This window comes from Neoarius graeffei, chromosome 24 (genome assembly GCF_027579695.1).
Source record: "Neoarius graeffei isolate fNeoGra1 chromosome 24, fNeoGra1.pri, whole genome shotgun sequence".
In the NCBI taxonomy this organism is placed as follows: Eukaryota; Metazoa; Chordata; class Actinopteri; order Siluriformes; family Ariidae; genus Neoarius; species Neoarius graeffei.
In genome coordinates, this window is record NC_083592.1 from 3,647,823 (window position 1) to 3,661,293 (window position 13,471).

Genomic DNA, 13,471 nt, shown 5'->3' on the forward strand with positions numbered 1-13,471 from the left:
ACCAGCTGGACCACCTCCTCCAGCAACATCGCACGATGCCACGGAACCCAGGCCGATTAATTTGCCAGTTTTAGCCAACTGACTGGTTTTCAGCTGTAATTATTAAGATGTCACACTTTCCTACTTCTAGTAACTTTTATCAACTCTACAATGAAGCTCCAGCTGCATGTTTAGAGTGTAGCGGTGATCTGAGTGCACTATACAGCCACAGTATACCTCCACTGTAATTATTATTAACAGTGTTTTTATGAGTCCACCTGGACAAAATCACACTTTAAGAGTTCACTCCACCCTGGGGAACTGGCTGACATGCACCAGCTTTTGCCAGACAGCCTTCATGAAAAACAAACTATACTTTTTTAAAGAAAATGCAGACTCGTTACATTTACCTATGTAGTTGTTATATAGCTAAATGAACGAGCTACGCTTTAGACTTATGATATTAACGTCCCTGTGCTACAGTCATGAAACCACACTGAGATCTGGTCAAACGTAAACCACACCCCCAACACACATAAATCATCATTTGTTTTGCCCATCAGACAGTTTCCTCCTCCTCTCTCACCTGGTACACAGCAGCAATGCTTCAGTTTATAACTTTGCCTTTGTCTTTCTTCATGGCTGGTGAGTGTTAATGACTTTATTAATCGCATTAATTAATAAATTAAAAAAAAATTGTCGAGACCTCCAAGATCTAATTTTTGTCTGAATATACCACGCTAATGCTAGCACAATCAAACTTCACAGCAGAAAGTATTAATTGCGATTCTGTCTCTTAATGTCTTCTGTAAAATAAAACAAAACCAATTAAAGCTGTAAAAAAATATTAGAGGAATATTCAAAGTGTCCTTCATTTCTACAGTGACTGTGTTCTAATTTAAACTCCACAGTGTCTAAAGTTCATTACAGAATAGAAAACAATATTTATTGAGAAACTTGTGGAATAGCTGAAGTCTAACGTGAATGTAATCGATCTCTATAATATTGATAAGGCAAATATGTGATGTTTCAGAAACGAGGTTGTGTGTTTTCTGGGTTGCAGGTTTGCTCTCAGAGACTCTGTGCTCTTTAACTGTGGAGGTGGAAGCTGGAGATAACGCCACTGTTTGGTGCCAACATGAGCTGAGTGTTACAGGTTCCATCTTCTGGTATAAACACACGTGTGGTTCAGTTCCACTTCTTCTTGGGTGTAAACAGTTTTTTGCGTCTCGTCCATCAAAGAATTGTGAGTTGTTTACTGAAAGTGAGCGAATAGTGATGTCTGTTCATGAGAAGAACACGTCTCTCACCATCACTGCAGTAAATGTCTCTGATACAGGACTGTATTACTGCAGCTTCATGAAACGGGTCATGATGGCCTTCAGCAACTCGACCTTTTTACATGTGAAAGGTAAATTTATACAAAGAGAATAGTTTCTATAAAAGTTCACTGAGATGTTTTGGGGTTAAAAAATATTTCCTTTTCCAGATGGAAATAAAACAAATAAGAACTCAGAGAGAATAAAAGGTTTGTTATTTACCCGTTCTTCCAAAAAAACTTTTGCAGTCTATCTATAAAATTGTTTACGTTTGGATATGAATATCTCCATTTTTCAATTTTAAGTATGATTCTGTTGCAAATTATTTCCCCTTTTCCAAGGTTCAGTCTCTTCTCCTGTGTTCTTCGTGCTGACTGCAGTGTTCGGTGCAGTGATTCTTCTCAGTGTCCTGATCTTCATCATACTGAAGTACAGAGAAACACACAGAGGTAAAGTTCTGCTGTCAAAAGTTCAGTGTAATAATAACCCTGCTTTTAAAAATCAAATATATAATGGTAAAATAATAAAAAGTGTTGTTAAGTTTTTCTTTTTTTTCTTTAGGTGATAACGCTGATAAACATGATGATGAGGTAAATCTGAGAATATGAATAATAAAATAAAATACAGTAGCCCTAAGAATTACTGACAGCCTCCTAAAATATGACAAATGATCGTTTTGACGTTGTATTGTGAGATGGTGCAGAATATGGTGTTGTACAGATGCAAACCATAACAATGGGCTTTTTTTCTGGTCATCTTTCGTACTAACAGTATTAGAGGACGCTGTCTATATACACAAGACTCTGACTGTTTCGAATCCTTCTTGTAACTACTGACTGCAGATCAGTTTTCTTCTATAGAGGAATGACAGCGGTAAGAAATGTAGCTGCTCTGACGTGTCGTCTGTATCATTGCAGGAGCAGGAGGCTGATTCAGTGAATTACGCTGCTCTACAGGTATCTCAGAGGAAAATCAGAAAGACAGGCGGACATGGTGAAATTCTGGATACACATGTTATATATTTGGCTATCAGATAATAATCTAGTAATATTGTGGTACCATGCTGACATAATATCACATATAATTTATTGTTTATTGTTTGTGATGTTTTCTGCTTTTCATCACAACAGAAAATACACAGTATGTAAGAAGAATTACACTGGAGATCTATAATAGATTTGCATTAATAAACCTTATGTATATCTCATTTTGCACCGCCCTTCTTTTACTGCCTATCAGTTCACTAACATGAAATAAAATTGTTTAGCAAAAAAATCTGACAAATATACGATTGAGAAGTTCAATTTTTATTTGCTAATAATTTAATGTCATTTTCAGATTTTATTTAAGTGATATCATTTTAATTATTTTATCATCACAATTTTTTTAATTGATAAGTGAAGTTTTTTTTTCCACTCTAAACACAGTGTATTGCTACAACTATAAATGCCTTATATCATATGTGTATCGTTATTTATGGATATTCATGAATTCAGTGTCTTGATTGTGGTGTGGGTTACAATAAATAAAATCTCATTTCACTGTTCATCAGTTATAACGTTGGACAGCTAGCCTAGGGCAGCACGGTGGTGTAGTGGTTAGCACTTACTCATGGTAAGAAGGTTCTGAGTTTGAGTCCAGTGTGGAGTTTGCATGTTCTCCCCGTGTCTGTGTGGGTTTCCTCCGGGTGCTCCGGTTTCCCCCACAGTCCAAAGACATGCAGGTTAGGATAATTGGTGGCTCTAAATTGACCGTAGGTGTAGATATGAGTGTGAATGGTTGTGTGTCTCTGTGTGCCAGCCCTGTGATGATCTGGTGACTTGTCCAGGGTGTACCCCGCCTCTCGCCCATAGTCAGCTGGGATAGGCTCCAGCTTGCCTGAGACTCTGCACAGGATAAGCAGCTACAGATAATGGATGGACATCTAGCCTACCGTGTGGTCATAATTTAAGCCTCACAATCTATTTTCCATTTGATCATTCCATCCATCCATCCATCCATCCATTATCTGTAGCCTATCCCAGCTGACTATGGGTGAAAGGTGGGGTACACCCTGGAAAAGTCGCCAGGTCATCACAGAGCTGACACACAGAGACAACCATTCACACTCACATTCACACCTATGGTCAATTTAGAGCCACCAGTTAACCTAACCTGCATGTCTTTGGACTGTGGGGGAAACCAGAGCACCCGGAGGAAACGCACGCAGACACGGGGAGAACATGCAAACTCTTTACAGAAAGGTCCTCGCCAGCCACGGGGCTCAAACCCAGAACCTTCTTGCTGTGAGGCGACAGTGCTAATCACGATACCACTGTGCTGCCCATTTGATCATTCATTTTCTCGGATTAATATAATGCCTTTCATGCCTCTAATATTGTTAAAGATCTTGATAATTAATAGTTTGGACAACAGCAAAAACTCAAGAACCTTTGGTATAAGTTGGCCATATAGTGGTACATAGCAGGTTAAGAGGTTCAGGGTAAGGGCCCGGTCCCACAACATCGATAACTCTGACTCTCCCTCTGCCTGAATTTAGTTCCAGTCTGGAGCAGAAACACCACAACTATAATCCCCGCTATAATATCACTCGGTCCTGACACTCAGGGAAATAAATGCATGCAATTTAGGAATGGTCATGGAAGTTTTTTCCAAGTAGTATCACATTATTCCAGGTCATACTGTACAGCTTGGACTCCAAAACAACCCATGCACACACTCAGGCTGATAAAATACGGATAGGTCACGGATTAGGGGAATATAAGAAAAAAGGATACAGAATACGGAATGGTTACTGATTTTAATACGGACGCATCACGGATGCTAATAATTTATGGATTGGTCACGGACGTTTCAGTATATTACAGATTGGTTACTGATTTCATACAGATGACGCATCAAGGATAAAATATTAAGAAGTCTAAAACAAATGTTTGGACTGCTGAAGTTCATAATTAAAATATCTTGCCTGCATTTATATGTTTACTTCATTAATTTATTATTGATATTTTATGGAAAATCACATATCCGTGAATAAAAGTTCTGTGCTTTGTATTATATTTTTTATTTCCCGTGAATCCGTATTCCGGGACTTCATGATGCAACAAGGATGCACAAAGATGCCCGGGGAAAAATATCACATGCTCAGACAACGTCACACGCAAACAATGACCTGATTGGTGATCTCTGACATAACATGGAAGGGGGAGTTGGAGCACATCCATCGATGCTCTAATAATGAAAGACACTGCTTAATTCAATTTAAAATCCTACATCGTCTTCACTATTCCAAGGAGAGATTACATAAAATATATCCTGAGCTCTCCCCGATATGTGACAAATGCCTGTCAGCAGATGATACACTACTACATAGCTTTGTTGACTGTCCCAAAGTTCAGGCTTATTGGATCAATATTTTCAAATCAACATATGAAATACTTCAAATCCAATTGGAACCAGACCCACTACATTTTAGGAGTATCTGATGATACTATGAAGTTGACCAACACTCAGCAATGTTTCCTTTCCTACAGTCTTATTACTGCAAGGAGGTTGCTTCTCATGCACTGGAAAGAGAAGGAGGCCCCTCCTACAAAGTTGTGGCTCAGTGATCTTATGAACACACTCCACCTAGAAAGAATACGTTACACTCTTATGGACAAAACTCCCCTACTTTGATAAGGTGTGGTCACCTCTAATTAAGTATCTGGCAAATTAAAATCATGGTTCACTTAATGTCAACAAGCTTGACGGAGGAATGGGGTGGGGCCTGGGGAGAGTCGGGAATAGAACTCTGAGACTAAGGCCCAATCCCAATTCTAATTTCTACCCCTACCCCTCCGCCTTCCCCTCCGCCTTCCCCTTGGCCCTTCCCCTTGAAACTGAGCTACAAGGGATAGGGCTTGAAATTCAACCCTTACGTATTGGGATAGCCCTTCAACGATCGCATACGTCATCGCGTACCTCCGTCAGCGTTTACGTTAGCAAAACGCGACGCGTCATTGGCTGCGACCAGCCGCTACAGTCAGAGCCAGAGATCTCTGCTGGCAGGGTGTGATTTGTTAACTAACACCACTGAATGGGATATCTTTGGCGCTTCGTGCACCACATCCGACAGAATGAGGTGTCAGAACACTCATGTAAACAATAAAAGCGAGAATAACAGAACAAAACGTACGCAGTAAAGCAACCGAAAACAATACTCACTCCCAAAGCTTTTTAGCAGCAGCTTGGATTTCAGAAATCGCTGCTCATTCTCAGCTCGAAAGCGAATCAAGCGGCGTGTTTCCTCTGGATAACAACTTAAAACACGTAAATAATGGAGAAAATACATTTATGACAATCTTTCGCCGCGGGAGCCGCCATCTTTCTGAAATCCGCATGAAATCTCGCTGAAATCCGCATGGCATTGTGGGAAATCACTCAAACCCCTTCGTTCGGAGTCTGCTCCAGGAAAATCTCCGTTTGGAGGGGTACAGAAGCCCTACCCCTTCCCCTACCCCTCCGCGTTAACTGGGATTGGGATACCCCTACCCCTTCACGTGAACGCGCAAAATGGAGGGGAAGGGCTAAGGGGTACGTCCAAGGGGTGAAATGGGATTCGGCCAAAGTTAATGGAGAGCCTTTTGTTTTTTTTTAAATTGTTCATGTTTTTTGTTTTCTTTTGTTCTATTGTGTTTTGGTCCTGTGGGTATTTTGTGTGTGTACGGGTGTTCATGGGGAAATAAGGAAAAAGAGCAACAAATGATGAAACATGTGCGTGTGAAACATACGCGACATACTGTATGTACATATTGTATATATGTATACATTGCTCAGATAAAACATATTTGAATACTAACAATGACCTGATTGGTCAGATGTTTATCGGATCAGGTGCAGGCCTGGAAAAATGGCTCCAGAAGCAAATCTCACCGATACTGATAAACCCAGGCCTGGGCTAGAGGGATCGTTATCACTCTGGTGTGAGCACCGACCACATCAACTGCAGGGGACCCATTGATAGTTTATTTATTTATAGTTATCAGTATTGTGGGACCGGGCCTTAAAATAGACCATGTGAAAATACCTGACACTGAGGGAATCTGATAGACTGCTGCACTGTGTTTCATGGTGATGGGCAGATGAAAGCTTGTGAGGCTTTTGAGGTTTTTCCTGATTGCACCAGGAGGAAACGTTGGAGCTTTTAAAACCAAGAGCACAACGACATCTGTTGGTGCTCAGTAATTATTACAACCATACATTTGAGCCATAAATATTCTTGATTATCCGTTATGTGCCTGAGAAAGCCACGTGCTCGTTTTTATCTGCTGATAAATTTCTGTTTAGTGCTTCAGTAAATGTACTATGTATGTGAAACGTTTATGGATATGATAATGTTCCAGTATATTTTTCACATATGTAGGAGCTCAGCCGACTACTGAGGTGTTTAAGCCGAGGAATGACCTGGTTGATGCGATAAGATGTAACTTAATTTGGCAATAATATTACCACGATTTTCAGTGTTGATGAAAGTCCACAGATGTCTTCTTTGTGATAAAAGGTAAAGAATTTATTACAGCAAATATAAAGTCCACGAACAATGAGACACATGGCAACCACACACCTTCATGGTAAAGCAGTCAAAAACCTTTTGCCCTTCCAGGGTCAACACACCTAGCCACAACAGTAGGCTTCCTACTTATATACCCAAGGAACACCTTTACAAGTACACAGCGACACCTTGTGTACAAGGAGGACATTACATCTGGCTGCAGCAACATATTTGGCTGCTACAACATATGTTTTTCCAGAATTGTACTTTCTTGCTAGCACTCCAAAAACAGTATGAAATTGTATAAGCTACAGTCAAGTTAATCTTATCATCATTAATTAAACATACATTTCATGTTGTATTACAACCCCATGTCAGAAAAAAGTCGGAGCTGCCTGTTGAAATAAAAAACAAACAAACAATGATTTGTCACTGTCGTCAGCTGTCCATCGCTAGTGATGATGACGACTGCTTCATTAGGATGAGCAGAAATGCGGATGGGCTGCGAGGCCCACACCAGAGTGACAGAGTCATCCACAGCGGTGGCACGAACGGCCTGGCTGAGCTGCCATGGAATGTCTGGCTTCATGAGCTCTCATATACTCCCTTTGATGCTTGTCTTCAATTGTGGACACTGAGCTTTTAACTATGCTTCACCATGTTGCTCTATCCGAGGCATCCCTTTTCCATGTCTGATTGATAATTCCGGCATTCTTCATGTCCCTCTTCAAGATGTCTTTGTACCTCAGTTTCTGTCCTCCTTGTCTCCTCTTTCTTCGGCTCAGTTCTCCATAGAAAACAGCTTTGGGTAGTCGTGTGTCAGGCATGTGCCAGATGTGTCCAGCCCAACAAAGCTGGGAGACTGTGATTAGGGTTTCCACGCTGACTGGATTGGCTTGCCTGAGGACTTCTACATCAGAGACCTTGTCCTGCCATCTTATATTGAGGATTTGATGCAGGTGTTGGAGTTGTAGCCTGGTGGCGTAAAGCAGAGATGGTAAGACTACGGCGTTGTATACTTTCAACTTGGTGGTTCTCTTGATGTCATGGCGAGACCATGGTTGTTTTTGTAATGCACCAAAGGCTTTGGTGGCAGCTTGAATCTGACAGTCTACCTCCAAGTCTGATGAGTTTGTGTTGGTAAATGCACTGTCTCAGTAGATGAAACTCTCAGAACTCCTAAGAGGCGTTCCATTGACCAAAACAATGTTGTTTGACATTGCCTGTGGCTCAGGAGGTTGGTACAGGAGTTCTGTTTTTGTGGTATAGATTTTCAATCCAAAGAGGCTTGCAGCTGTAGCAAAGCAATCAATGATTTCCTGCATGTCATCCAAATCTGTTGCTACAAATGCAGAGTCGCCTGCATACAGCAGTTCTCACATGTAAATTTGCTGAGTTTTGGTTGAGAACTTGAGTCTGGCAAGGTTGAAGAGTTTGCCTTCCGATCGAGTCCTGATGTAGACTCCTTTATCTAGATTAGTGCCTGTAGTCTCTAGGACTGCTGTAAGGTAGAGTATAAACAATATCAGGGCAAGAACACATCCCTGTTTGACACCATGATTGACAGGAAAAGCTTCACTAATGTCTCCTCCGATCAAAACCTTCTCAGACATGTTCTCATGGAAGAGCTTAATGAGCCGTATCAGTCTTTCTGGGCTTCCAGACTTCTAGTACCTTCCAAAGCACCTCTCAGTCAACAGTGTCAAAGGCCTTTGAGAAGTCTACAAAAACCAGGTACAGAAGTTGACGTTGCTCGATGGCTTTCTCTTGGCATTGTCTCAGGGTAAAGATCATATCTGAGGTAGATCTGCCAGCCCTGAAACCGCACTGACTTTCTGGAAGTACACCTTCTGAGATATTTTTAATTCAGTTTAGAACTATCTTAGCCAGAATCTTGCCTGCAATGGAAAGCAGAGATATGCCATGGTGGTTTCCACATTCTTCCTTTCTCCTTTCTTTTTGTAGATGGTCATAACTAGTGCATCTTTGAAGTCTTGCGGAAGACACATGTTCTCCCAACATGCACTGTACAGTTTTAAGAGTGCAGCTGTGAGGCTGGGGCCGCCTTGCTTTTCAGCACGTCAGCTGGGATGCCATCTTGGCTGGGTGCTTTGCTACATCTAGTATCCTTGAGTGCTTTCTCAAGCTCATCTGATGTGATGGGTACACACTGATCATCTCTTGTTGGTCTCCTCTCAAGCCAGTGACATGCCTCAGGATCAGCTGACCCTTGCTGGTTTAGGAGGTTGGAAAAAGCTCCTTCTACCTTCTTTTTGTGTCTTCCAGATTTGTCTGGAGTATACTTCCATCAGCACTTTTCACTGGTGCCACTACATTGCTTCTTGGTCCATGGAGAGTCTTCAGTCTGGTGAATAATCCATATCCAGACAATCCTTCCTGTCTGTCAGTTCCTGTAGTTCCTCAGCTTTCTTGCACCACCATCTGTCTTTCATTGCTCTGATTTCTCATTGCACTTTCGCTTTATTATCTTTGAAAGCTTTCATGCTTTTATCGGAGTTCTCTTTTAGATGTAGGTTATAAATTTTGTGTTTTTCTTCTAACAAAGCTTGGATAGAATCAGTGTTCTTGAAACCCGTCTGGTGTACTTTTCTGTACTGCTGTCCAAGTATACCACTTGCAGTTGTGTACACTATCTTTCAGCCATTGCCTCATGTCCTCAACATTTTCTGTGTCTTCTTGATCAGGGGCATTTTCCTGTAGAGCAGTTGTAATATCTATTTTGAGTTTGTGCTGTGTCTCATCATTTTTCAACTTGTCTATGTTGAGTTTCTTATTTATTGTGGAGGCTGCTTTCTTGAGTTTAGGAAATACAAGTCTGAGTCTCGTTTTCTCCAGGTGCTCCGGTTTCCCCCACAGTCCAAAGACATGCAGGTTAGGCTAATTGATGGCTCTAAATTGACCGTAGGTGTGAATGTGAGTGTGAATGGTTGTTACCTCCGCCAAGGAGGTTATGTTTTCGGTAGCATTTGTTTGTTTGTTTGTTGGTTGGTTTGTCTGTTAGCAACATTACGGACAAAGTTATGAACGGATTGCTCTGAAATTTTTTCCAGAGGTGTGACTGGGCATAAGTAACAATTAATTCAATTTTGACGGTGATCCAGATCACCTTCTGGATCCCAGATTTTTTTAAAGGATTCTTGGTGGAGGTCTGCGCTCTCCGAGTGCTTTTCTAGTTTGTCTCTGTGTCAGCCCTGCAATAACCTGACAACTTGTCCAGGGTGTACCCCGCCTCTCACCCATATACCCCTTTTCCACCAAATCAGTTCCAGGGCTGGTTTGGGGCCAGTGCTGGTGCTGGTTCACAACTCGTTCAACTTGCGAGCCAGCTGAGAACCAGTTTGCTTTTCCATAGCTCGGGGTGCTAAGTGGAGCCACATCATTACGTCGCTGTATACGTCAGTTACGTCGCTATATACGTCAGTTATGTTGCTGCGTTTGTATAAACCTTGGCGCGAACATCGTAGCAACAACAACACGGAGAAGAAGCAGCAGCAGCAACAACAAGAACAATAATAATGGATGACTTCGCGTTTGTACAGCTGCTGCTTCTCGGCGCTTAAAAATGGCGACCTTTCGCGATCTTGGGATTGTTGTTGGTCTTAACAACTCCGCCCCCCCGCTGACGTAAGTGGTTCTTTCCTCTGGCCCAGCAAAAAGTTGGTGCTAGCCTGGAACCGGTTTTTCTGGCCCCAGAGCCAGTTCTTTGTCAGTGGAAACAGAAAACCCGGTTCCAAACAAAGCATTGGCCCCGAACCAGCCCTGGAACTGCTTTGGTGGAAAAGGGGCAATAGTCAGCTGGGATAGGCTCCAGCTTGCCTGCGACCCTGTAGAACAGGATAAGCGGCTACAGATAATGGATGGATGAATGGAAGTCTGAGTCTCAGCTTTGATTGGACCATATACCGTAGTGGTTTGTTGAGCATTCAGCTCCTCATGTTACCTTTGTTGATAGATTCTCTTTCATGTTGGATCTATGAGTCATGACATAATCAAGGAGATGTACAGTAAGTGTTTAGATCTTGGGTGGCAGCAGGTGAAGTAATTTTTGTCTGGTTGGTGAAAGTAGGTATTTGTGATGCATAGTTCATGTTTAGTACAAAAGTTGAGCATGAGTTCACCATTGGTGCTCCTATTGCCTTGCCAAATTTCCTAATAGTACCTTCGTATGTTATGTGATCGTTCCCTACTCTTGCATTGAAATCTCCTAGGAACAGAAGCTTCTCTACTTGAGGTACCCTGTCTACCACATCAGCTAATTTGTGATAGAAGGCTTCTTTTTCTTCATCAGGATAGGTCATGGTAGGTGCATACACATTGATCAGGTTTAGGTAACAATCATTTCCTGTGGGTACATGTAAACTTCGGATTTGCTCAGTTATTCCCACTGATAGTGATGGTAGTGAGGTTGCCGAGGTGGTTATAAAGCTCCTTGGTGGCCGGGCTCCAGGGGTGGATGAGATTCATCCTGAGTTCCTGGATGTTGTTGGCCTGGCTTGGCTGGCACACCTCTTCAACATTGCATGGAGGTCGGGGACAGTGCTTCTGGATTGGCAGACTGGGGTGGTGGGCTCCCTTTTTACAAAGGGGGACCAGAGAGTGTGTTCCAACTATAGGGGGATCACACTTCTCAGCCTCCCTGGGAAAGCCTACAGTGGTGCTTGAAAGTTTGTGAACCCTTTAGAATTTTCTATATTTCTGCATAAATATGACCGAAAACATCAGATTTTCACACAAGTCATAAAAGTAGATAAAGAGAACCCAGTTAAACAAATGAGACAAAAATATTATACTTGGTCATTTATTTATTGAGGAAAATTATCCAATATTACATATCTGTGAGTGGCAAAAATATGTGAACCTTTGCTTTCAGTATCTGGTGTGACCCCCTTGTGCAGCAATAACTGCAACTAAATGTTTCCGGTAATGGTTGTTCAGTCCTGCACACTGGCTTGGAGGAATGTTAGCCCATTCCTCCATACAGAACAGCTTCAACTCTGGGATGTTGGTGGGTTTCCTCATATGAACTGCTCGCTTCAGGTCCTTCCACAACATTTCCATTGGATTAAGGTCAGGACTTTGACTTGGCCATTCCAAAACATTAACTTTATTCTTCTTTAAGCATTCTTTGGTAGAACGACTTGTGTGCTTAGGGTCGTTGTCTTGCTGCATGACCCACCTTCTCTTGAGATTCAGTTCATGGACAGATGTCCTGACATTTTCCTTTAGAATTTGCTGGTATAATTCAGAATTCATTGCTCTATCAATGATGGCAAGCTGTCCTGGCCCAGATGCAGCAATACAGGCTCAAACCATGATACTACCACCACCATGTTTCACAGATGGGATAAGGTTCTTATGCTGGAATGCAGTGTTTTCCTTTCTCCAAACACAATGCTTCTCATTTAAACCAAAAAGTGCTATTTTGGTCTCATCCATCCACAAAACATTTTTCTAGTAGCCTTCTGGCTTGTCCACGTGATCTTTAGCAAACTGCAGACAAGCAGCAATGTTCTTTTTGGAGAGCAGTGGCTTTCTCCTTGCAACCCTGCCATGCACACCATTGTTGTTCAGTGTTCTCTTGATGGTGGACTCATGAACATGAACATTAGTCAATGTGAGAGAGGCCTTTAGTTGCTTAGAAGCTACCCTGGGGTCCTTTGTGACCTCACCAACTATTACACACCTTGCTCTTGGAGTGATCTTTGTTGGTCGACCACTCCTGGGGAGGGTAACAATGGTCTTGAATTTCCTCCATTTGTACACAATCTGTCTGACTGTGGATTGGTGGAGTCCAAACTCTTTAGAGATGGTTTTGTAACCTTTTCCAGCTGATAAGCATCAACAACGCTTTTTCTGAGGTCCTCAGAAATCTCCTTTGTTCGTGCCATGATACTCTTCCACAAACGTGTTGTGAAGATCAGACTTTGATAGATCCCTGTTCTTTAAATAAAACAGGGTGCCCACTCACACCTGATTGACATCCCATTGATTGAAAACACCTGACTAATTTCACCTTCAAATGAACTGCTAATCCTATAGGTTCACATACTTTTGCCACTCACAGATATGTAATATTGGATAATTTTCCTCAATAAATAAATGACCAAGTATAATATTTTTGTCTTATTTGTTTAACTGAGTTCTCTTTATCTACTTTTAGGACTTGTGTGAAAATCTGATGATGTTTTAGGTCATATTTATGCAGAAATATAGAAAATTTTAAAGGGTTCACAAACTTTCAAGCACCACTGTATGCTGGGGTGCTGGAGAGGAGAGTCTGGTCAATAGTTGAACCTCAGATTCAGGAGGAACAATGCAGTTTTCATCCTGGTCGTGGAACACTGGACCAGCTCTTTACCCTTGCAAGGGTACTGGAGGGTGCATGGGAGTGGACCTGGAGAAGGCTTATGACCTTGTCCCTCAGGGTGCCCTGTGTGGCTACTTCAGGCCAACTCCCCCAACACATACAGTGGTGCTTGAAAGTTTGTGAACCCTTTAAAATTTTCTATATTTCTGCATAAATATGACCGAAAACAACATCAGATTTTCACACAAGTCCTAAAAGTAGATAAGGAGAACCCAGTTAAACAAATAAGACAAAAATATTATACTTGGTCAT

At 41.8% G+C, this 13,471-nt stretch overlaps 1 protein-coding gene across 1 annotated transcript; it reads left to right on the forward strand.

Moving 5' to 3' along the window:
* The first annotated feature begins 286 nt into the window (after window positions 1-286).
* Window positions 287-2,351, forward strand: LOC132872451 (uncharacterized). Its single transcript, XM_060907277.1, has 6 exons — window positions 287-624; window positions 1,043-1,390; window positions 1,469-1,507; window positions 1,640-1,747; window positions 1,860-1,888; window positions 2,216-2,351. The coding sequence occupies exons 1-6, from the start codon at window positions 582-584 to the stop codon at window positions 2,333-2,335; spliced, it is 687 nt and encodes a 228-aa protein (XP_060763260.1). The 5' UTR covers window positions 287-581; the 3' UTR covers window positions 2,336-2,351.
* Window positions 2,352-13,471: the final 11,120 nt, after the last annotated feature.

Coding starts and splice junctions, on each gene's coding strand:
- LOC132872451 (XM_060907277.1), top strand. CDS start 582: ATGCTTCAGTTTATAACTTTGCCTTTGTCTTTCTTCATGGCTG. Junction 1,391..1,468: donor GACCTTTTTACATGTGAAAG/GTAAATTTATAC, acceptor TTCCTTTTCCAG/ATGGAAATAAAACAAATAAG. Junction 1,748..1,859: donor GTACAGAGAAACACACAGAG/GTAAAGTTCTGC, acceptor TTTTTTCTTTAG/GTGATAACGCTGATAAACAT.